The sequence below is a fragment of the Diorhabda sublineata genome, chromosome 2 (assembly GCF_026230105.1).
Source record: "Diorhabda sublineata isolate icDioSubl1.1 chromosome 2, icDioSubl1.1, whole genome shotgun sequence".
NCBI lineage: Eukaryota > Metazoa > Arthropoda > Insecta > Coleoptera > Chrysomelidae > Diorhabda > Diorhabda sublineata.
This window is the reverse complement of record NC_079475.1, coordinates 2,082,981-2,099,988: the sequence shown is the minus strand read 5'-3', so window position 1 is coordinate 2,099,988 and position 17,008 is coordinate 2,082,981. Positions and strand designations below refer to the sequence as shown.

The following is a 17,008-nucleotide window of genomic DNA, read 5'->3' as shown; positions in this document are numbered from 1 at the left end:
ATTGTCAGTTCTATTGTGTCTGTTAGATAGTGAGAAGCACTACGTGGGTACCTACATTTATTATATCATCATCATCAAGCCTATCAATCCGATATGGATTATGGCTATCGCTTGTGGCGCTTTAAATCCTTTTTTGAGGTGGATTACTCCTCGCTTTCTAATTTTTATTTTCTTTATAGTTGTTCGTTTGTTTTGGTTGCTTTTGTTATTATTTTCCATTCTTTTCGGTTCCGTTATTTTGCTCTCCAGTCATCTAAATTGAGTGCTCCTATCTCCTTCTCTATTTCGTTTCTCCAAGTTTTTCTCGGCCTGTCCCTTCTCCTTGGCCTCTTTGGTTTATAGTTTTGATATTACATCTTTTTGTAGAATTATTGTATTATTGTATTTCCATCATTGTTTATTTCTTCCATCATCCTATTAAGCCATTCGTTCTTTTTTCTTTTATAAATTGCGTTTGCTCTGTTCCTTTTCCTTTTGTATTCATTCCTACTTTGTTCATCTTTTTTTATCAGCCATTTTATTATCGCTTTGTTTTTTGTTCTCTTGCCTCCTCACAGTCTTGGTCGTACCATTCTTTATCTTTATATTCTCCTTTCTCCCTGTTTAGCGTCTCTTCTGCCGTTTTTGCAATATTGGTTTTTACTGTCCTCAATGTTTCGTTAACATCTTTTTTGTCTATTGAGTAATTTTCTGTGATCCTTGAATATTCTTTTTGGTATTTTATCCTATTCTCTTCTTATTTTAGTTTCCCATCTTTTGTGCTTTCCTTTGTTTCATAATATCTGCTTAATTCTAGATTTGTATCTTCTGTAAGTTCTTGTATCCGTTGTTTTTCTGCAAATTCCCTTTGTTGCTAGGATATGATCTATTTGGGTTTCGGTGTTTCATTGTTCGTTTTTTATTTTCTATCACATTTCGTAGATAATTTTCTTTTCCTAATTGTACGTTTGCGTCTCCAAGTAATATTATCTTTGGTATTTTCTCCTCTACTTGTCTTAACTCGTCATAGAATTCATCTTTTTCCTTCTCTTGTGCCACCTTTGTTGGTGCATATATAATATATATATATAATGGTGCATATATAATATATATATATATATAATGGTGCATATATAATATATATAATGGGATTTAAAAATGTATCCTTCTGGATGCCTAAAAACGTCACACTTTTATTTTTTAAATTTGTAAGCGAAGAAATGCTTTACCATACAAATTTTCGATTTTAATATAACTCCATCCCAAAATTTCTCTATATTATGTACACTTCTTAGACACATACAGAGTTCTTTCCTCTAACCTCCATCTAGTTATTGATTACTAACTGAAATACAAGAAGCGAGTCCGACTAGGTGCGATTTTTAAAATAACTTATTATATATTATTATATTTTTGATAATGGATGATTTGTATTGCTTTATGTTATCAAAAGTGTCTATTACGCACGATGAGGTTATTATTTGTTATCTAATCGAACTTATGCATTGCACATGCAAAGATTTCGAGAGACCGGTTCACATTCTAGGAAGCCTGGACAAGGACGTCCTTCAGTTTTAACTCCTCGAGATGACTGTTTTTTGCAATTAAATCCAATAAGAAATCGGTCAATGAGAAGAGTCGAGCTCAACAGCCTTTTACGAGAAGTCCGAAATGTAAATATCTCTGATAGATCAATAAGACGACACCTTCAGAATGCTGGTCTACACAGCAGAAGAACTTTCCAGGCACCGTCGCTAACCAGGCAGCATCGTGTTGCTAGACTACGATCTGCAAGGCAACATTTAGATTGGAATTTAGAAAAGTTTTATTTACTGATGAGATAAGAATCAGTCTAAGAGGTCCAGATGGACGTAATCAAATTCGCCGCATTCGTCGTCGAAATCCCAGGAGAATGTTAGCAGCAATCACATCCAGGGGGTGAAATACACGCACTAGCGTTTTAAAAAAAGGAACGTTATTGTTTAGAATGCAAGTTTTATTTTTAAGAGAATTTGGTTTTATTGCAATGTTTTTATTTTTATTTTTTTACTCATTAAAAATCACTTAAAATTACTACACATTTCTTATTATTGCGTCAAAATGATTGAAAAGAAGTTCAGAAATCGGGGTGGTGCGTTATTTTTGATCACGAGTGTATTTTGTATTTTATACAGATATTAAAAGAAAATACATATTTCCTTGAAAATTGACTTACGGAAAATCATCTAAATTCTTTGAAATTTTCGATTGTTTAGTACTCAGCAAATCATATCCAACTTCATTGTATATCTCCATATAAGAAATATAAATAGTAGGTATCTCGGATACCTTTGAAAATAATACTATTAATACAATATTGATCAGAAACCACCTATTTTTATAAACGGTTCACATAGATTACTCCAGGTCTAAGTAATTTTTTATGTTCTATTTAAAGTCCTACCTGCATGAATAAAAAAAAATATTACGAAAATGCTAATTCTATCAATTATATCGATTATTTCACTCACATCTGATAGCAATAACATACACGTTGAGCCCCAACCAAAATGGATGAAATTTCTACCTGGCCCAATAATTTTTTGCTCTATTTTAGTCTCCATAGGCCCGCTCTGGGCCCTAGGGACCGCACACAAAAAAATGTCACTATTCCAAAAATTTCCTCATTTCCAATGTCTTTGTATTTTTGTGTCAAAACATTTTGAAATGTACGTATTAGTGGTTATTTTTATACCTGCATCCCTTGATGAGTGATTTATAACCAGGTTTTATATTGTCCTTATAAGAACAACAGCTCGACAAACAATAATAAGCCAACAATTTCACCCGGAAGAAGATTAATGCAAATAGCATTAGCTACTGCTTCTAAGTCTTATGAAAATATGTACAGGTAATGTAAACATTTCACATATTTAATGTTATAATCCAAGTTTATTCAAATAATGTCGAAAATACCTAACCAAAATATGAAAGTAAGCTTTTTGGGTTTACGATGGAGTAGAAAATCAGGAAAGAAAATCAAACGGCCCAAATGTAAGGTAATGTTTCAAGGACCCAGGGCGGTCCAACCCAACTGTAAAACTGAAGAAAATGCGGTCCCATGGGCTTTGGAGAAAGGTTAAAATAAATTACATCGTGTGGTCCATAGGCCCGCTATGGATTGTGAGGAATGTTCTGTTGCGGGCCTATGGACTGCGCCGGGGCTCAACGTGTTAAAAACATCTAGTATTGTCGCGAAAACATCAGCTGTCTTAGAACAAAGTTTGATTTCAAATATGCGATGTAACCATCGATATAGAAAATTTTTTGAAAAAATAAATATAAACTTTCAAATAAGTCTTTTTGATAAAATTTCGGAAGAAGATACCATCCAAAATATATAAAGTGATACAAAATAACCGAAATCATACATATGGAAATAATTTATAAGTTGAATGGAGCGCAACCACAAATTAGATGCAGATATAGCATCGAACTAACATTAATTCTAATTTTTCCTGATATGCGAAAAATTGTTGGTACTGACTATAAACATCATGTTAGGAACACAACTACAAAAGGATTGCAAGCAGAATATTCTAGTGAATAAAGACATGGTAGACGGACTTTAAGAAAAATTTTCTTATACAGTTGCAGCAAAATTAACTTGGAAAAGTAAGAAGCAGACTTTTCTGTTACTTTTTCATAACAACAAAAACTGTCTATAAACGAAAATTTCATATAACCCGATATTTTTCAACAACTGCAAGCTATCCAGACAATTAAAATGTGTCCTGTGAAATAATACCTACCAAAAAATAAAATCGATGAGGAATGTTATTAAGATCGATAGACGGTGGATAATAATAGTAACGGATCAAAAATAATCCGATTGGTACTAATACAAAATTGTTCATTGTTCTAGGTGGTGAATCCTGATTATAGGGTTAGATGTTATGCCAACCCGCATACATGATACGTCAGCTCAGAGACAAATTTCAAAACATACCCCATTTAAAGGGAATAGTCACAAACGATTTAACGAAATATTTAAATGAGTAAACTAACAACATTTTTTATATGTGTGCTAAACACCCACGTAATGAAAATATCTAAACATAAAAGCATTTCTATTTGCTAAAGCTGTCGGAAGGCTATGTACACAATTTTTTTGATATATTCCTGCTAAACCGTCTTCGATAAGCAGCGATAGTTCCTCGCTTAAGATACACTTATTTTTAAAAGTATTTATAAAAATAATAAATTTATGAAATACGGAAAATTGAATTTACTAGAAAGTGACCTCAATAATAAATAAAATTTTTTAAATTAAGTAGTTAAACACTTCAATGATGTATTTTGTTACAGTTGGTGAAAATGCACAACTCCACTGGATTTCACAAAATTTGCCTTCATATTTTATCCTAGTACTGCAGAATCTATCACCTTTACCGCCGAAATTTTGAATGCCAATTTCATTCAATGCATTATGTGTGAACTGTTACAAAAATTGATCTTGGTTCTTCAAAAAACATAACATTCTTTCAAAGGAATATTTCCTTGGACAGAGATCAACCAGAGACAATCTAGTACTTCTACATACCCACATATCTATATCAACAACTGGGACATTTGATGTTTTTATAAAAGCTCAAAATTATTGAAAATTCCAGCTAAAAACTCAATACAGGTGTAATTCGGTGGTTTTTGTTGTTTGTTGATGTTTTCATCTTTATTTTAACTTTCAAGTATGATCGCAACTGTTAAACATAAAGGTATGAATCAAGCAAGGAAGTAGTTTCTTCTTCGTTCTAATTTCTTTCATTCGTTTTTTTTTATTTTATAAATTGATAAACTTTGTCTGAAGACATTTCTTTTATGTTGATTTTTCCTAGATGAAGTAATCCTTCATATCCTGAAAGATATGATATCAATTTTGGAGCAGGTAGTTTTGATTTTTTTTTCCGGGAATACTGAAATGTAATCTGCTGAATTTATAGCTTGAATGATTTCGACAATTAGTGGCACCTGTTAATTTCGATTGTTAATTGCAACATTTGATAGATGCATTCTTCGGATTTGGGATTTACCATTTCTATATAGATGTGATAATAGAGGTGTTAAACATTTCCACATTCTTGACCTTCGTAATCGAACTGGTTACCTTGTATTGCCAGAAACGACTTAGGTGAGGTGAAGATCGTGTGGGAACAGGTAGAAATATGTGTTACAGGCTTTACTAATGGAAAATGAACAACGAAAACAATTCCGTCTTCAGTCAACGATTCATCTTCTTCGGGTGTCATATCCATTTAATGAATTTCGGCATACTTATTTCGGTCCTGAGTGATGCGAATTAAAGATAATGTGTTCATACCAGTTTTTAACCATGAATGTTGTCTGCGACCAAGTCCACGCTTTCCTTCTATTATTATTATTGTACTCGGATATGTGGCCCAGATAAGCGACCTCTCTTATCTTTATTGTTGTAAAACTATCTTCCATTCATTATGCTATTTGAATTTAGTGCTGTGGTATTTGTAGTTTTGCGAAATTTTCGATAACTTGATTTCTTAGTTCAATTACCAACATTTCAGGTGTAATGTGATGAATGTGGAAATTCATGAAATATTTAGCTGTTGAATGTATTGCAGTTCTTCTTCTTCTTCTTCAACGTATTGTAGACCTTAGGCCTGTAGTTTCCAACTTGTCATCCTTAGAATGTTGATGTCCATGAATCCATCTACCTTTTTGGAGGTCTTCCTAAAGGTGGTCGTGTCCCTGGTTTACCGGTTAATCTTTCTCTTGTCATCCTGTCCACGTATTCGTTCCAAGTTCTTCTACGTTTACTTCACCATATGACTATGTCTTCCACCTCACATTCGTGTCTTATGTCTATGTTTCTCTTTCTGTCTCTTAGTGTTTACCCGCATATGTTTCTCAGTATTTTCATTTCTGTTGTTCGAATGATGTTTTTAGTTCTTTTGTTGTCCGCTCTTGTTTCTATGCCTGTGGTTGGTTGCTGGGTGGATAGAGTATCCTGGTGACTGCCGCTCCCAAGCCCGGGTAAAGGAGGAGGGTTGTCAGGTGAGGCCAACAACCTGCCGGACGTGAAACGAATTTATCTGCTCACAGATCCAACCTCGGTATTGCAGTTACTCCTACTAAATGGTTTGCTTGAGCGTACTAAATCTGTCAATTATTGTCAAGTTTTTGTATCCTTTACTTGAGAAAACATCTGCGTAAACTATTTTGAAAGGTTTATCAAACGTGGGTGTTAATTCGAATTTTTGTTTTGGAGGATTTCTGTACTATTTCATCCTTATAACGTTTAAATTTAATTTCTGTTTTCGTCTTATTGATATCTCTATGTTTGTTGTAGCTTTCATAATACATTTTTACCCTCTGTACCTGTGATTCGAGGTTAATTACATCTTCTAGTACAGTAATACAGATAGTAGTAGCTTACAATACAAAATTTTGTTATTCAACAAAGAATAGGAATTGAATCTAGTTTATCGATATTTATAGCTAAAAGTTTATTTATCAAGGTAAATACTTTAAATCAATAATTTCAGGTTCGACATTTTGTTCTGAAATTTGTATAGAGATTCTAGTTTTATTCTCATATAATCGAATAATTTTCTGCTGCTGGTAAATGGGATACAATTTAAATAAATATTTGATTTTAAAAATGATTAATAGGTGTTTTTGATATGAGAATTTCTTTTGTTAGGTTTTGTTATCATCTGGAAATAATTCATTAATTATGTTTGCTATGTCGTCGTCGTTATTTGAGATCAATTCATTGTCGTAAAATAGATAGATACATTCTGTTGATTATTTTCATCATTTTTATTATCATTAGATATATTCTTGCAAATATAGTCTATTTCAAAAATTACATTAACGTTAATCTGGTTTATTTTTATTTTAGAAAATGCGTTTTAATTTAGTTCCTTTTCTAGACAGAATTTGAGAATCAAATTCTTCTAGTTTCAATCTACATCTCGTGAAACGAACATTAGGTTCTTTTATTGAAAAGATCCATACAAATAAGAATTGAAATATTCCATAGCTCCTATTATTTCGATACTTTATCTCTTTAGTTGTTTCTGGATTGGAGAACAATCTACTAAGGGCTTCCACTTTATTCAGATTTGGTTAGTATTTCTTAACCCATGCCGTTTTTTGGATATCATTTAGGTGTATCCTAATTTGGTAGAACCTTTATGCTAAGTCTAATGTTAAAAATTAATCATTTACCTTGTCAGAATTATATCTATCTAGTGATGGGATATTCGTTGTTATATGTACGTTTAGTACTGCTCATGAACCAAGAGATGGCGCTGAAATGAGATTCGAGTTGGATATCTATAGGATGTGGTTCATCTATGGCTATGCAGGACGGAGAGAAATAGATCAAAAAAAAAACCATGGAAATGTTCGAAAAAACCAGTCTTTGTTTTATATATTAAGATGCACGTTGGTTGAAATTAAAAAAATTACCAAATAACATTGTCGTGAACCATCTAAATATAGGTGATCTGTAGTATTGACATGAACTCAATATCAAAGTAACTTACGTGTTCGTAATGTTTGAATATATACTGTATACTTCTTGGAATAATACCTCTTTCGTCATAATTTTTTGGCGAACCAGTAATACTGTATGTTTTACCACTGCCTGTCTAAAAACAATTTACCTATTTATTAAAAACCACTAACAATACATATCAAGTAGTTGCAGAGCCGAAGAAGCAAAATAAAGATTCACTCGAGCGTCGTGGGAATTGAATTGTGAATATTAAATGATACAAAAAAAATTATATGAAATATGTGAGTACAGGTTTTTCAAAATGTAGAAAAAAGACAGAAATACTCGAAAGCTTTTGATATCAATAGTGCCTTTCGTAAGGAAGTAATCAGTCCATTTGCTTGATAGTTTTACAAAGGGTTACAAAATAAAAACAAAAAAAATTATGTATTCGAGCTTGTCACATATAGAGAAAAGGTGTAAAGTGAAGTGTCAATTAAATTTTACTCAAAAGACTAAAGATTTGGATACTACTTATGAACTAATAGTATTTTGGGTTAAGTAAGATAGCCTGCAATCTTCGTTGTCGAACAATATCTGACAAAAGTAAACGCCAATTCACCCAAATATATGAGAACTGATGTGATTCGAGTTCAATCGGCGTCAATGGACATCGAAAATTTTCAATCAAAATAAAGTGACAATCGACCTTAATCGACAATATCTGACAAAAGTGAACGCCAATTCAATCAAATTTATAAGAATTGATGTTAATCGAGTTTAATCGGCGTCAATGGACATCGAAAATTTTCAATCAACCTCAATGAATGCAAATCGACAATATCTGACAAATATATGAGAATTGATGTGATTCGAGTTTAACAGAAAATGTTCAATCAACATAAAGTTACAATCGACCTCAGTGTAGGGGTGTCTACTTGAAAAATATATGGATATTTATATTCGATGTAAAACATCGGATCGAGCATCGATTTTTATCGATATATCGACATTTTTTTACTATCTAATACTTTCCACTAAAGTATAATATTACTTCTTCTAAGGAAAAAGCAAAGTTTGGTGGTCCTTGATTTTGTATATGTGAATGTAGAATCAGAGACTAGAGTAACATAGCTGAACTAGTAGTGTAATGATAGTGATTTTCTATAACTGTTTCTTCAATGGAAATGTAATACTAAAATAGTTGTGAGATGACTGAGATGAGTTATACCTACATATGCAAGTGAAATAAAAACGACTAATTAATAGAAATATTTTATTACATATCACAAAACCTCAAAACAGTAAAAGTAAATAAAGACATATTTAATACTAGCCTTAATCTAGGTATCTCCAAAACTTATTTTCAATTTACCCTTTTAATTAAGACAATCATTTAGACAAAGTTTGCAATAATAGTTTGCTCGATATTTTACCTTTCATTCTAATTCTTTGCTGATTAACTATTCAATTTTAGAAATTGCCAAAAATCGCGACCTCGAAATACTCGGATAAGTCAAATTGTTAAATAAACAGTCCATCCTGGTATTGTTGTTGTATTTACCAATAATATGACAATTATGTAATTGTATAAAAAATGTCAATTTATAATTTTTTAGTAATACTATGTATGCATGTAATCCTATATGTAAGGAAAAGTATAATAAAAGATGAAACTTCACAATATGTTATTCAATCCTTATCGATAATAGAATATTATTATCCTAACTATTTATTGTTTTATTATATATCTGTATTAAATAGGCGAGCAAGACATTCTCAAAAAGTGATTTAGAAATAGCAGTGAGTGACCATGAAGCACTGATTGATTATTAACCATTAACCATTTCAGGCTCTCCATTTTAGGAAATTATTATTCTAGATTCGTATTCAGAGACCTCGAGAACATGGAATAAACGTTTTTTTAGCGATTTCCTCATCACCATCATTTTTCTGTTGACTGTTGCTCAGTAGCCACGCATGCAATTTTTTATCATTGTGTAGTAGAGAAACGATTTATACATCATAAATAAATTAAAAACCAATCATTTGGAATTCAAAAAATCCTTATCACTAGGATAAAACTAAAGCGAATGACTCATAAGTAAATAAATTATATTTGTTCACTTTCACAGAGACATAATTTTCGAGATTTTAAAAATTCTAAGAACGTTCATGGGTTATTTCCAACTAAATTTCTGTTGAAATAAATCAGATGCTTTGATTGAGGTCAACTTCAGTGAGGTAAATTAGGGTTAAAAATCTGGTTTTGAGAAAAAAACCGGATCTCCGGAAGTTTGAAAATATTTTTTTATCAATATTTATGTGCCATCGCAGAGCTATACAGAGGACGCAATTTTTTATACCCTTTCACAGGGACAAAAAAACGTGCCATTTCAAAAACTACTCCATAAATATATATGTTTTTGATGTGATTTTTAGATATTTTCAGGTGATATGCCTTGGATTTTCACCTCTGATTTTGCGTTTGTACAATGAATCATATCCCTTCCATTTATTCCTGATTATATTCAGAAAACCTCTTACTGATGAGGAACTTCTGCATTATTTAGAAACTGATGTTGACTGGGATGTTCCGATGCTGTCTGAAGAAGAGGTCATTATAAACACTGGAGATCAGTTCTATGAAGATAAATTTTTTGCTTATGTGAATTATGCAGTAAATACTCGATATGACAAAAAATGTATTTTCAACTCAAAAGAATATACCTTGATTTCATCTAGCAACGATAGAAGAAATCCAAAAGCTAATTGCACTAGGTAATTTGCAATTTCCGAGAGTGCGCTTATATTGAAGTCCCATGTTCGGAATTCCACTGATAAAAGATGCCATTAGCTTTTATAGATTTTGCAAACTTCGCACTGGAATTCCATTTAGTAATATAACTAATCGACTCGAAAATAATAATGACACAGTATGGAAAGTACGAGACATTACGATACAACAGGAATTGATATGCAATTAATAGAAAGAATAACTGTCTTTACTTTGACAATTTACTTTACTAGCTACCATTTTCTTCAGTTCCTACAAGAAAAATCCATTTTTGCTTTGAGAACAATAAGAGTTAACCATTTTTCAAATCCCAAGCTACTCACTGACAAGGAATTGAAAGCCGACGAGCGTGGTGCTTCTTGTATTTCACATGGCAAAGACGATGTAATAAAAAAATAGTATGTATAGAATCGAGATTATTGCTCTACTCTACTCTACTCTAAACGGTAAAAATTACTACTACTACAACTACAACTAAGACGCCATCCTGCATGATCAAGATACAATCTCCCGCTCATTTAACGTATAAACCACATACACGAATACTTTTACTATCAACCTGGTTCTCTTATTTGCATTGTAGATAAGTGTTTCCATTGTTTAAATTCTGTAATAAAAGTGTTTTCTTTCTAACCGGCGTTTTAAGAAGAACCCAAGACAACCAAGAAATCCCTACATATGTTAGCAAACCCGTTATTACAACGTCCAATTTCTTTGGGGTTGAAAAAATAAGGACATCCTACTAAATGAAACAAAGTATTCAAGACCAGACACAATGGAATTTTATAAACAGAATAAGGTAAGGGTGGATCAGGATATGCATCACTCATTTGTCAGATAGCACTAGTAAATTCATGGATGGAATATGAAAGCAAACTGTTGCACTGGTAATTCAAAAGATAATGGATCTATTAGCATTTCGTGAAAGTATGGCATAGCACCTCATACTGATTAGAAATCCACCTAAAAAAGGGGTTCCAAGTGACTCGAATTCCGCAGTTACCAAAAAAAGAAAATGTGAGGCAAAATCTTTTGTAAAAATAAGGTATGATAGCTACCACCATATTTCAAAGGTTGATGAAAAAAAAAAAAGGAAATTCGAGACGCATTTTAGAGAAATGCAAAGATAAAACCCATATCTTTTGTCCTTTCATCAAACACAGATAAATTTTACATTTTAAGGAAGAAATTGTATATTTTTCAAGTACTTTTGTTACTAAGTTGGGATTTCTGGAACCGTTGGTGATATTAACACTGAATACACTGTTTATACCAACACTCACAATTACACTGTTGACCACGCGTTTCGATAACCAAGTTACCTGTCAGTTCATCTATCAACTGTCAGTTTACCTTCAGACTCTGAAGACGATAACTTGGTTATCGAAACGCACGTTAGACAGAGTAATTCATACCTGATGTATATTTTAGATTTACTTGAGAGACAAACAAACAATAACAAGAGTATTACGCGTCATTGCTAAGGGGACGAATTTTAAAAAAAGCGACCTCAGAAAGTGCTTTCACATCAGAACAACGTACCTTCTCGTACTTCGCTGATCCCAATGGCTAAATTTTACAAAATGCACTTCGAATCCGCCAGATTTGGCGCCCTATTTTCTAAAATTAAAGTTTCATCTGAAGGAGAGAAATTTTCAACAGACGAGGACGTTATCGCATATGTAAGACGGCAACTATTATATGGAAGGGTTTAAAAGATAAAAGCAACGCTGGACTAAGTATATAGACATAAAAAGAGACTATGTCTTGTTTCTTTGTTAGATCAACCCTCATTCTTCTATAGAGTTTTCTTCAATTTGTAACTGTTTAAGCTCAAAGAAATGGATTCTTCATAAAAATAATTGAATGTACAATTCACTTACTTGACCATATGCAAATATTGTACCATTAAATCCCTGAATTACGCTGAAAATGAAAAAATACACATAAACATCATTACTTTAGGAAAGCAATCTAAAGCAACTTATAAGACTATTATTAGAAGTAAAAACAGGGTTCCATGGTTAAAATCTCATATTATTATATTTATTATGTGACAGAACTAACTGAAATCGAAGGTTTTCTTGTTCAGATTTTGCAATAATTTAACTTCACCTCAATTATTATTATTAATGATTGTTTAATACCGCGGTCAGCAGGACCCTATCTAATTTTAATTCTCTATTTTAATCTAGCCAGCTTCGAGGTTAGTAATTAAAAAAGTCGCTAGGCTGGTGAATATGGTAGGTGGTCAACCAATTCAAAGTGCAATTCGTTAATTTTGGCTATGGCGATCACTAAAGTGTGTTTTCCTGAAGAAAAAGTACTTTCTTTTTCTTAAATACTGTCACTTTTTGCAATTTTCGGAGCAGGTTAAATCATTGCAGTCCATTTAATTTTAATTGTTATTTCGTTACAGGAGTGAAGTAGTGGTTCCAGGTTATATCTACAGCTGTTGATCGACACAAAAAATCCGACTACTTTTTCTTAAGCCGTATAAGCCTTTCAAATATTCAATGGCAGCTCCATACGTAATTTTTCGTTTTTAGAAAAATCTTCACAAAGACTCAAACAAACTTTTCAAATAACCCCTTTATTGGACTGTTTTACTATTATAGATCGATATAGAAGTGTTATTTTTTCTGATGAATGCAGTTATACTGATGTACTGGGTACTATTAGATACTATTTCCAGCAGCAACTTACGAAAGTAATAAAATAAATTTATATCCCGTTAGTAAATAAGTAAAAAAGTATAACGAAACTGGTTCAATAAAAGATCAGGGCGCAGAAAAACTGCATCAACTGAAAACAAATCTTTAGATGTTTGTTTCCTGTTAGAAGACGATCCACACTTAATACTAGAGAAATATCCAGGGAACTTTGATATTTTGCAATAATAATGAAAATTATACGTGATCATAAATTCCACCCATATAAAAATGATAAAAATCAACGATAAAAATTTTTTAAGTAATGTTATGTTTTGCGTTGAGGCTATTTTTTGGATTAATGGAAACGTAAATAGGCATAATTATACTTAGATACAGTTCGAGTAACAATCCTCGGTGAATGCGTAAATCCCACACCCAATATCCCGAAAAACTGAATGTATGGGCTGGAATTATAAGCGACAAAATAATTGATCTCTTTTTCATTGAGAGTAACTTAAATGGTCCAGCGTATTTAGACTAAATTATTAGAAACTTACAGACAATAAAAATATCCCAAACAATATTTGGCTACAACTAGTTATTGCCCCACCTTACTATGCGTGTGGTGAGTCAATAACGTGGAATGGTTTTATCAAATGGCCCCCGCGATCACCCGACATGAATCCTTTAGACTATTTCTTGTGATTGTGTCAATTAAAAAACATCGTTTATAAAACAAAACTTGCCAATATTCAGGAAATAAAAGATAGGATTACCACAGAGATAAGAAGAATTAAGCAGTCAGGGATTGCAAATGTATTGCAAAATTTTAAAAATTGTATGGCATGTTGTATGGACAACATTTTGAGCATCTGCTGTAATCGCTTTTTCTAAAATTCGTAATTTTTCTACTTCACAAATGTGGATCTACTTCTAACAAGACACGAACATTTAAAGATTTGTCTTCAGTTTATAAAGACTTAAAGAAAAGTCGAAACGTCAAATTTTATCTTTCCTTCAAAAAGTATTGAAAAAAATCTAAATTTAAAACAGAAGAAGCATAAAATCAAAAACATTTAGATGCATTAATTATGAAAATTAGGTATAGAGAATATTACATGAAAAATAATTTCTTAAGGATTTCTAAAAACAAAATATATAGGTTGATAAATTCGAAATAACAAAGTTCATTATTTTTCAGGAAAAGGGAAAGATCTGGCAACAATGTAGATATAATACCGTCCGTATCATAAGACAAAAATAATAAAAAAAATCGTACAAGCCGTTTCCGAGATAATTGAGGCGTTCCATATATAAAACTCACTCTGTATATCGACGATATATAGAGACAAAAACAAAAGTACTCATTAAATCCAAACAATACAAAGAGGTGTAGATGATGACAAATCAAACATTATTTCAGCTATTAACTTGACCTAATAAATAAATAAAGCCAATAAAGAATGGAATAAATTAAAATTAATTCACCTTCTAATTACAGGTATTGCAACCGTATCAAATACCTCTGCTTGTACACTATCTACATTAAAAACTTTATAAAACCTACAATAGGGTGATGATATAGAATAAATATTTTCAATCAAAATATAATTCGAAATACTTTCCTAAATCCACAGCATGAATTCAAAAAACTGCTGGTTCCTGGATAGAACATCAGATCTTCATATTCTTTTTTGGTTTTGGTGACTTCATAAATTACCTGAAATCAATTTTCAAATAAATTCAGTCTAAAAAACACAATAAATTATAAATATTCACCGAAGATTTATCTTTCAATTCCTTTTTTATTCTCGCGTACACTTTAATATGCTGATGAACCATTCTAATCCAAATTTAATTTATGGCCGCGGCGGGTTCACTCAATATTATTTAATTTGACATATTATTGTACAAAAATATAGATGTCACGTATAGTTTGAAAATATATATTATTTTAGATATTAACTTGAAATAATCCAATCGTACATTAGACAGAAGAAAAAAATACACTGATATAAATGTCTAATAAATAGAGGTTATGTGATTGAATTATGCCTTAAGTACATAGCAGTTAATTTCATGGCGGGCGCTTCAATTAGTTCTGCGCATTCCAAGCATGCACAGTATAGATAAACTCTCTCAAAGAGAGAGAAAATGAATACTGTCGGCAAAGTGACTAAATATTCCATGGGACACAGATTAAAAAAAGTTCTGGAAAGTTAAGGTAGATTCATATAGAAAAAAAAAGTTTCAGAAATGCGTTTTCAGTAACAGAATAAGGCCCCTTTCCCACCAAACGAATCCGAATCAAGTTGAATCTGATTCGTCATCTCCACTCTTTCACACCAGCTGAATCAACCTGAATCTATAATCTTTATAATCTTTAACTTTTAAAATTAATAACTCAACGTCCATCTCGTATGGTTGTTGATTCAAGACTGACCGGACGAGGAATCTGACAGGTTGAATCATGTGCGATCTCGAATCAAACCTGATTGAACCAGATTCGTCCGGTCTGAAGGCGGGAAAAGAGTCCCTTCACATTTAAACGGAGCGCTCGAAGCCGAATCTTGGTCAATCAGATTCAACTTGATTCGGAGTGATTCTGATTGATTCGGATTCGTTTGGTGTGAAAGATAAAAGATAAAACTGGAGATAAATATAAGAAAAATTGAAATTCGTTTTTAAAAACAAAACAGGAACTAAATCTGAAAATAACATTTTTAACAGTTGTCATAAAAATAAGTATACAATTCTAGGTAAGGTGTCAAGTTAGCAAATTCTCTGCTCTTATCTTTTTCTTGAGTTATGTTATTTTTTAGTCTTGTATGTAAGTTATCAGGAAGTCCCTCGAAGTAAACTGTCATTGTTTATTTTATTGTCTGTTATTTTATTTTTATTTCTGTATGAGTTCAACTTAAATTATGAAATATATGCAACATGTAAAGATAATAATAAATTAGGGTTGATGGTCTCCCATCGAGAGGTTTCCTGGGTGGTGTGAATAGAAAAACATTAAATAAACACATAAACACAACGAATCAAATTCGTATTAAAAACTTGTGTTTATATGAGGAGCTACACCACTACAGTATCTGTTTTTCATTGAAAAATGATGAGAAAGGGGCCGCTCAACTAGTAATTAAACAATTACAAATAAAAGAACTAGAAAAAGAGAAAAACCAAGCACAGAAGACCGAATACGTAACCGATGAAGAAAAACTAGCTCTGGAGACAAATTGGATTCTAGTTAAAAATTGTAAAAAGGACTATATGGATAAATCACTAATCCCACCACCGAGGAATATGAGAAACCAAAAAAAGGGGTTGAAAAAATCAAGGAACAGCAGCTACCACTGCTAATAGTTGAAAATATCCCAGCACTACATAAGTTAAGTGGAAATAATTCCAATAAGTTCAACATGAAAGTGGTAAGTGATGCCATCACAAGACTATAAAATAAACTACAAAATTGAATGGTAATAATTTTTTGTGGCACTAGTATGAAAACGGACAAATCAGAGCCATTATTATGGACCTTTCAAATAAAGAATACAAAATATCAATCCCAAAACTAAAATAACTACTAAACATGTTCATGTTAGTATTTAGTAATGAAGACAATATATAAAATACATGAAATTACTGGTACACTTGATACAAAATTATCAACAGAGCCATTAAAAAAGTCAAAATTGGTACCGCAATGCAAAAGGTGCCAATCATATAGACATACTCGAAGCTACTGCGAAAGAGATCCAAGATGCAAACCAAGAAACGCAAAATGGGTACATTTTGGTGGAGAATATCCAGCAAATGTTAAAGAAATGCAAAAATTTAAAAACAATAACCAAAACAAAAAAATTAGTAATAAGAACCCGTGTAAGCAACCACAAAAGGAACAGGTAAAAGCAGATCAAAATGCAACTCAATTTGAAAATGGAAACAGGACCTATGACCGGGTATTCACTGGACAGCCAAAAAAAACAAGAAGAAAATAAAAACGGTTCATACATAGAACAAACTCTTCAGCACATACTGGACAAACTAATCAATTTGGAT

The 17,008-nt window shown here is 32.0% G+C and overlaps 1 protein-coding gene across 9 annotated transcripts in view; it reads right to left on the bottom strand.

Annotated features, from left to right (window-relative positions):
• LOC130452660 (kinesin-like protein KIF6) overlaps positions 1–15,031 on the bottom strand; it is a 46,546-nt gene extending 31,515 nt beyond the window's left edge. The window contains exons 1-6 of one of the 9 annotated variants that reach the window (XM_056792023.1): positions 14,726–15,031; positions 14,575–14,666; positions 14,435–14,512; positions 12,176–12,218; positions 7,545–7,649; positions 2,195–2,307 (exon numbers count right to left, since the gene is read on the bottom strand). In XM_056792023.1, the coding sequence (XP_056648001.1) occupies positions 2,195–2,307; positions 7,545–7,649; positions 12,176–12,218; positions 14,435–14,512; positions 14,575–14,666; positions 14,726–14,788 (494 nt within the window). In that variant the 5' untranslated portion in view covers positions 14,789–15,031. Of the gene's footprint in view, positions 1–2,194; positions 2,308–7,544; positions 7,650–12,175; positions 12,221–14,434; positions 14,667–14,725 lie in introns of those variants that run through there. The other 8 variants (XM_056792024.1, XM_056792025.1, XM_056792028.1 and 5 more) reach the window with 8 other exon arrangements.
• Positions 15,032–17,008: the final 1,977 nt, after the last annotated feature.